This window comes from Acomys russatus, chromosome 24, assembly GCF_903995435.1.
Source record: "Acomys russatus chromosome 24, mAcoRus1.1, whole genome shotgun sequence".
In the NCBI taxonomy this organism is placed as follows: Eukaryota; Metazoa; Chordata; class Mammalia; order Rodentia; family Muridae; genus Acomys; species Acomys russatus.
In genome coordinates, this window is record NC_067160.1 from 9,963,602 (window position 1) to 9,972,577 (window position 8,976).

An 8,976-nucleotide genomic window follows, 5' to 3' on the forward strand; every position below is an offset into this window, starting at 1 on the left:
TTGCTCTCCCATAAAGGAATCCCACCTAAAATCGAAGCCCTGCCCTCTGACATCAGCATCGATGAAGGCAAAGTCCTAACAGTGGCCTGCGCTTTCACTGGGGAGCCAACTCCAGAAATAACATGGTCCTGTGGTGGAAGGAAAATCCAGAACCAAGAGCAACAGGGAAGATTCCACATCGAAAACACAGACGACCTGACAACTCTGATCATCATGGATGTACAGAAACAAGATGGTGGACTTTACACCCTAAGCTTAGGGAATGAGTTTGGATCTGACTCTGCCACTGTGAATATTAATATCCGCTCTATGTAAGAGGGCCAGGGCGCGGGGGCTCTCACACTCTATGCTCATTCATAACCTCTCACAAACGATTCACATGGACTAATCTTTCTGACCTGTAAATATGTTTAAGTAGTTTTGTATCCATCTAAATGAGTCACAGCTGCAAACATGTGCATTTCAGCCTTTTCATACTTGACCTGAGAAGATTTGCCAATGACATGTACATACTGTATACAGCCGGATCCACGGTTATAAAGTTTTGTACCATTTATTTTAATGACATTTTACACTGTAATTTTTGAAACTAACCGTTGGCAGGAGAAAGTTTCTTCTGGGTTACGGAGCGAATACCCTGCCAACACTTAATCAATCTTTGTGCCTCAACATACTGTTGATGTCTAAGTATGCCTCAGTGGGTTGAGGAATTCCCCACTGAAGATGTCCTATCCACCTAAAAAAGGATGCTGCTGAACATGTCCCTGACATGTGCACCGATACCTATTGAATCAGAAATGTAAGGCATTGGTGATGCTTGCATCTACCCTCCTGCAAGCAACACTTTAACGTCTTACATTTTCCCTGATGATGTCACACCGAAAATTACCATGACAAGTATAACCAGAGCAAAGTGTAACGGCCAACACTTTGTTCGCCCATTTCACACTGTCTCTGACATAAAGAGTGCATGGATAGCTTGGGAAAAGTACCATCTCCTGGCCATCCCCTCGTTTAACCGAGCTATACAAGTATTCCTATGCCAGAGCAGTGCCCAACTCCTGGAGGTCCCAGGTGCAGCTAATGCCTCGTGTGGTAGTTCTAAATTTTAAATTTCACTGGAAACTGGGCAACTAAGCAATGAGCCACAGCAGAATAATAATAACTAAAAAAGTAACAATGAGCAAAGCTGTCGTTAAAACAATAATACTACCAACTGCCCACAGGAAAAAAAAATTATTAATTTGATGTAGTCCTTTTCATGCCAGCATAAGTTCAATTGATAGTTATAAATGTTGGACCTCCTTGAGATTAAAAAATAAAATAAAATAAAGCAAGCTATCTGCACCTCCAAATGTGTGGTCGGTTGTTTTCTGTGCGACTCTGGAGAGGGAATCATACAGTACATGGATTCCTATAGGTAGGATAAGAAATTGCAAGTTCCACATGGCCAATGTTAAAAACTTACTCAAAGCAAATTGCTATATTGGATGAGTTCAATGATTTTATTTTAAAAGCCTATATATAGTTCTCAGGAATAAATTTACCCATGGAAGTTTGTTTTCTAAAATTATCAAGCAAAACAGTTTCATAAGGAACCCATCAACTAAATTGACTACTATAGCTATAAACAGAGCAAATAACAGGTCTTAGGATTAAAGATCCTAAGTAGTGTAGTTAGTCTCCCGGCCTTTTAAAAACAAATGATAGCACTGGAGAGATGGCTCAGCGGTTAAGAGCACTGGCTGTTCTTCCAGAGGGTCAGAGTTCAATTCCCAGCAGCCACATGGTGGCTCACAACTGTCTATAACTCCAGTTCCAGAGGATCTGATGCCCTCTTTACTCACCAAGCATTCATGTAGTACACACACACACACACACACACACACACACACACACACACACACACACACACACACACACACACACATATGCAGGCAAAGCAACCATTTCCGTAAAATAAGATATTTTAAAACAACTGATAAATACTTGGAACCAAAATAGTTTATGCCATAAAAAAACCTATGTTTGTCCACTTCAATTATCTAAGATAATTATAAACATACAAAGATGACCACTCACCTAAAGTGGCATCGATATTAACTAAGTGTCCAAAATGGAAGAAAACATATTTTAATTTTTCTTCTCTAAAGACCAATTTGGGTCTTTATTAATTTATTCAGCAAGTTTTCTGGCTTAAGTCACATTTCCTAAAAGCAGAGCCCTGATTCCTGCTTCAGTACGGCCCACCTTAGTGTAGCTGCACCCTGCTCTCAGGTGTGCCTGCCTACCTGGTAAATACTTGGCTAAGTAGTAGGTAACCAAAGCAAGGAGTCTTATCAGCTAAGTCCCTGGATTCCTGTCACAGAAAAGAGCAACAGGACAGAGGATGAAGGCGATACAGGAATGTGGCATTGACAAGCCCCTAACCTGATCTCATAGGGAACCCAATGCCACTGAGATGCTTCAAGACGCAAGGATCCCTCTGTGTACCCCTCAAGCCAATCAGCACCTAGAGTCTTAGGGACTAGGAGAGGAGGCGAGGATGGGTGGAAGAGGGTGAGAGGGTGAGAGAGGCCCTGGTAGGTAGGGTGGTTATCTGCCTACTGGGGCAGCTAAACAGTCAACATCAAGTGAGAGAGATCCCAAAACATCCTGGGGAGGCTGGAGAGAGCCAACAGCACCAGTTGCACATCTCATTTTTAAGTAACTGTTTATACTTCAAAATGAGGTGGGAGGGATTGGGGGGGGCTGATAACTCAGCCAGTAGAGATGTTGGAACAAGCGTGAAGGCCTGAGTTCATTCCCCATTAGGAAGAGAGGGAGGGAGGGAGGGAGGGAGGGAGAAGGGAGTGAGGAAAAGGAAAGGAAAAAAGAAAGCCAAAGGAGTGGCATAGACATGGGGAGGGGAGAAAAAGAAGATTCCTGGGGTTTGGGGTCCAGCCAAGCCAGCCTAGTAAGGGAGCCCTGAGCCAATGAAAGCTCCTGCCTCCAGAAACAGACTGTGGCAGCACCCGAGGAGGAATGACATTCAAGATTGTCCTCTGGTCTCCACAGGAAACTCTGCACCCACACTCATGCAAGAACTGGATCGGGGAAAAGCCCTAGGGTAGACTAGGGCTTTGATGTGCAGGGAATGGCCTGCTTATCAGCAGAAGTCTATGACTGGGCCCAACTTGTCAGCTCCCAGGTCCTCAGGGTGCCTAGGGGAGGGAAGGGCAGCAACCTCTTTCAAAAGTGTACAGAAGCCAAGGTCTGCGTTGCATTTTTCACCTCAGTGGAAATGCCTAGCTGGGCCGCATGACACCATCAGTGAGTACAGGCAAAAGGACTGTCCTGGGAGACAGAGGTAGAACTCTCTCCCTGGCTCCCGCTCCTCTTCTCCTAGCTCCTCTCAAAACAATGCCTCCCCGTGAAGTGACTGGTATTGCTGCTTCCAGCCCACCCACCTTCAATAGTCTGAGAGATGGCCGCTGTGTCCTCAGTGTGCTTCATCCCCCAGTCATACTAGTTTTCCTCTCCCCGTTCCCATCGACATGGGGCAACAGAGAGCCGGAGAGAAAACGACACAGCCTTCCCAGATTCTGAGCCACAAAACCTGGCTGTCATCACTGCCAGCCTGCCCTTTCTTTACTTCATTTATTCCTGTTTTATAACCTACACTCTTAGTTACACAGCTAAAAGAATGTTGAAACTACACATCTGCATCCAGCACACGTGAGGTGACCTGCAATCTAGCTAATCTCAACTCTAGGGTCTATCTACTCACTCACCAGTTTGCATGAGTTGGGACTGGTTGTGGACCGTCACCATTCCTTGGTGTTCTCGTCCATAAGTCGGGAGCAAGTCTCTCAATACTGTTGGGAGCATTAGACAAGTGACCACATGTAAAATTCATATAGTGGTGCTTAGCATGGCCCCCAAGATAATAAGCACACTCTTATTGGGGGCCACCCTGTAGAAGAGGGAAGCTACCCTCGAGTCTCACTGGTGCTCGCCAAATGTATGAGTTTGTTAGGGTAGCTGCAAGCAAGCACCAATGAGTGGCTTGCACAAAAGAAATAAACTCAGTCCCGGAGATTAGAAATCCATAACATGTCTGCTGTGCCACTCCTGACAGCTGTGAGGAGAGAACCTGCCTGGCCCAAGCCTCAGGCAGGCATGTCTGTCTCCCAGCTTCTCCCCTTAGGGCACCAGCCATGATGGATTAGCACCTTTCACTTCACTTTCTCTCTCCAAAGACCTACGCCAAATAAGGCCACATCCTGAGGTATTAGGGGTTGAGAATCCAACATAGCAATTGGGGAAGAGTCAAACATCACCTTGCAACACTAGAAATGACAGGCATAGCTGGGCCCAGTGGCACATGCTTGTAATGCCTGCACTCAGAGAGGCAGAGGCAGGGGAATCTCTGTGAGTTCGAGGTCAGCCTGGTCTACAAGGCAAGTCTAGGACAGCCAAGGCTACATAGAGAAACCTTGTCTCAAACAAACAAACAAACAAACAAACGACAAACAAAGGTTAAAAGGGCTGGGGAGATGGCTCAGAGGTTAATAGAACTGACTGCTCTTCCAGTTCAATTCCCAGCAACCAGATGGTGGCTCATAACCATCTGTAATGAGATCAGTGCCATCTTTTGGTGTGCAGGTATACATGCAGGCAGAGCACTGTATGCATAATAAGTAAATCTTAAAAAAAAAAAGAAATGGCAGGTATATATAGTTTCATAGAAACATTCGATGGAGGCTGGGTGGTGGTGGTGCACGCCTTTAATCCCAGCACTTGGGAGGCAGAGGCAGGCGGATCGCTGTGAGTTTGAGGCCAGCCTGGTCTACAAAGCGAGTCCAGAACAGCCAAGGCTACACAGAGAAACCCTGTCTCAAAGAAAAAACAAACAAACAAAAGAAAAGAAACATTTGATGGAATCTTTCAAAATGTGGGTGTCCTCTATCCAGGAGTAGTGGGTTATAGAACAGCAGCACACGGCACTAGGGAAGTAAGATGAACCAGAAATGATCAGTTTTTAAAAGCTGGGTGACCATTTCCATGGTGAACAAACCCAGGAAGAATGTTTTGAGACTACGCTCCAGGAAGACAAAGGAAATATCAGTACCAGATGAAATGCTAAAGAAAATTGGCAAAGTCCAGCCTCTTCGCATCAGGAGAAGGCGACCTCCTGGGTAAATAGGACTTTGAACTTAGGGCGATCCGGGCAGCTACGTCCCACAGATGCTACAGATTACGAAGGTTTGGTTTCATGTCTTTGCATATCACTGAGGATTTCCTCTGTTCCTCGGGAGATCTATTAACACAGAAATCTCTACACGATCCCTCCGGACGCAGAGGAAGTGACAAACACCACCCTGAAACATCTGTGAGGGACCTGGTACTCTGTATTCCCTTTCCTTAGGCGGGGAGGGGGCCGTTAATACACCTTGTGTAAGGCTCGTCCCAAACCAGGTGCTCCAGAACCAACAGAGCCTTTAAGGTTTCTTCCCAGGGCTTTCAAGGGAACATTAGTCCCCAACAGCCTTAGAGAAACACGGGGTCAGAACTCTTCCCTAAAACAGCTGCACATGGCTGAAGTCAGCTTCTAGTCGGCAGCTGCCAGCTCAAAAAACACCGCCATCTGCTTTGAAATCCTGCTCAGGTGAGGACCGTTACAGGTGCTAGCTGCCCAATCAGCTGGGAAACTTGATCCGGGTCACGAGGGCAACTAGGCCTCCTCTACTTTCACTTCGCTGCTTAGAACGCAAGGTAGGAGGAAGGCAAGGTAGGAGGAAGGCGGCATCAACCCCTGTGGCTAGCAGGCACGCGGGAAGATGAACTGCCTTTTCCATATACAAACAAAGCCACTTCCGGAGAACTCGGACAATGGAAATTCCCAGGAGAGAAGGCTGAAAAGCCGGCGAACACTGAAGAGCAGTGTGCTTTCCGGCTGCTGTGATTAAAAACACTGACCGAAACCACCTTAGGGCAAGAAAAGATTTGTTTCCACTTACAGTTTAGCGGCTATCAGTCCATTGAGTGAAGCCAGGACAGGAACTTAGACAGGAACTGAAACAGAGGCTACTGAAGAAGGCAATTTCACTAGCTTTGCCAGCGGCTTCTCCTGCCTCCTTCTTTAAACAACCCGGGACCACCTGCCTAGGGGCGGTACCTAGCGAGCTGGGCCTTCCCACGTCATTCATTAATCAAGAAAATGCTCCTGAGACAAATCCACCAGCCAACATGAAGGAGGCGATTCGTTAGCCGTTCCTCTTCACAGGTTGAAGGGACTCTGGCAGGCCTAGCCCTTCTCTGCCCCCACCCCCACCCGCCCCGTTCCCTCTGCCTTGCTAAAAGCCATTAGATTACACTCCTAAAGCTAGACACCCACCGAGGTCTATCCCCTTATTTGGCCACTTCCTCCTCCTGACACTGATCACCAAGGTCCAGCTATCAAAGTATTTAAATCCAGTGATCAAAAGGCCCCTTGGCAGCCCCTGTGGTGGTAGCCCACGCCTTTAATCCCAGCACTTGGGAGGTAGAGACTGGGGGATCTTTGAGTTTAAGGCCAGCCTGGTCTACAGGTTCCAGGATAGCCAAGGCTACACAGAGAAACTGTGCATGCGCAGGTGTGTGTGTGTGTGTGTGTGTGTGTGTGTGTGTGTGTGTGTGTGTGTGTGGCGCCCATGGCTCACCTAATTAACATGCCCAATTAAAATTAAACACCTCATCCTAACGGGGGTTTGGCCCCTTGTATCTTTAAAAGCTGCCATTTTCCGATGGGCCAGGTCTACCTCCTCTCTGTCCAGAAGTGGTCCTTTGTCCCACTCCAGGACAAATGTCCCTGTCCCTTTTCTCCTCCCTCCTTTGTTCCCTTCCCCGGCTCCCTCTTTGTCCTCCTATCTTTGTCCCTTAATTCTGCCCTAACAAGCATAATGCCCAGTCACTGAGTGAGCTGCCACATCTGTCCATCCACAATGCTCTGCCACCACTTCCTCATCCCAAAGGCCAAACCCACGGAACAGTGAGGGGGCCAGAGACAGTGCTTGTTTAGGGCGAAGCAGTGTAGGCTCTGTTCCATTTAGAAGCTCAGTTCTAAAACAAGGACAACAGCAAAAAATCCCTTCCGTTTATTCCGTTTAAAACATAAAAAACAAAACCTCACTTGTGGTACGGCCAGTCTGTCATGCTCTCAGCAAGCTGAGGCTGGAAACATGGAAACTTTACTGAGATCTACAAGAGCCAGGAAAGAAGAGTGCTTGCCTGACCAAGCAGGTTGTGGTGGGGGCAGCAGTGAACCCTATCACTGGGCCCTAAAGTAAAAAGCAAAACCCACATTTTTCCATTCCTCAGACACCCCCAACAAAATATTCTGCCTCATTCCTGAGGGCTGAGTTGAGACAATGACCTCCTCAAAGTCCTTAGAATGTTTAAGGTGGGATGTTGCCATGGTGATGGAGCTTTCTGTGTCCCCAGTGTTTGGTGGACATTATTCTATACCAAGAATCTACTTCTGCACTTCTCCTGACTTGTTTTATGTCACTTTGATATAAGCTAGAGTCATCTGAAAGGGCGAACCTGAATGGATTCACTATCTCCATTATGATTGGCTGGCAGGCGGCATTTCCTTAATTAGTGATTGGTGGGTGAGGACCCAGACCATTGTAGGTGTAGCCATCCCTGGGCTGGTGATCCTGTGTTCTGTGAGAAAGCAAGCTGAGCAAGGCAGTGAGCAGCACTCCTCCTCGGCCTCTGCCTCTGCCTCTGCCTCCAGGTTCCTGCCTTGTCTGAGTTCCTGTCCTGAGCACCTCCAATAATAACCAGATGTGGAAGCACAGCTGAATAAATCCCTTCCTCCCCAAGCTGCTTTTCATCATGGTGTTTCACTGCTAGGACAATGACATGACAAAACTCAGGTTTAATTCTTTCACAGAACAGTTCTCAAGGTCCCGCTAATACTGGAAGATCTGCAGACACAGAGGGAACAGGCACCAGAAATGAAAAGCAAGCACTTGTTTTGCTTAGAAGAGTCTCTGTGGATGTCAGCAATCCCATGCCCTAGGCTAAACAAGAAAGAGAAAACCGACAAGCTAAAGTACTCCCAGAATGGTTCTTAACTGTTTCTTAAAACCCAGAAAAGCCAGGCACAACCTGATCCTGAAAACATTAAGATCCCCTTAAGCGTCATAATGTCCTTCAGGATGCTAATTCTTAGACTAGCGATGGATGTTCATCCACAGTCCCGGCATTCTGGAGACTTGAGGCAGGAGGGACCCTAAGGCTCAGGGTTTGGTCTCATCAATTTAACAAGAACTTCAAAGAAAAAGAAATTCAGCATCTACACATGAATCAAGGTATATATACGGCCCCCCTCAAAAAACTAACTCCACAAATGTGCCTGGCTCAAGGACAAAGGGCTCCAAGGTCACGTTTTGAGGAGGACAGTGTACCTACCAAAGCCACTGCTTAAGTGTGTCTATGTGGACGGGGCAGAGTGCAAACTAAAAATGACCGCATTTTACTTTTAAAATATTTACAAAGAAATTATTCACAAACTTTCCTATTTGGGTAAAGCAAAAGAAAGTGAAATTTCCTATATTTCTACAAGTTCAAATGCTTTTTATATACTTTCATTATAAGCCTATTACCGTGAGGGGAAAACAACTACCAGAAAAACATCAGAAGCACCATATTCTGCAAGGTGTAAAAAAGAAAAAGACTGACCACCCATTTTCTATGAAAACTTGTATCATCAATTTTTTTCCATATTGAACATATGAATTGCAAGTTATAAGTGGCCGCTTCCATTGAACAGAATATATAATGGTTTTAAATTTAGGGAAAAGTACACACTCATCTTAGTAAATATCAAATATTTGCTAAATATTTGGCTCCCATTCTAAACTCATAGGAAATATAAGCTAAACGTATGTTCACCTTTAGGCTTGAACACGAAAACAAAATAAAATCAATAAAGAACACTGAAGA

The 8,976-nt window shown here is 46.0% G+C and overlaps 1 protein-coding gene across 1 annotated transcript in view; it reads left to right on the forward strand.

Moving 5' to 3' along the window:
• The window catches only part of Ttn (titin), a 275,595-nt gene extending 274,240 nt beyond the window's left edge, over positions 1–1,355 (forward strand). The window contains 1 exon segment of the mRNA XM_051166126.1: positions 17–1,355. Coding sequence (XP_051022083.1) covers positions 17–315 — 299 coding nt within the window. The 3' untranslated portion in view covers positions 316–1,355.
• The last annotated feature ends 7,621 nt before the right edge of the window (positions 1,356–8,976 follow it).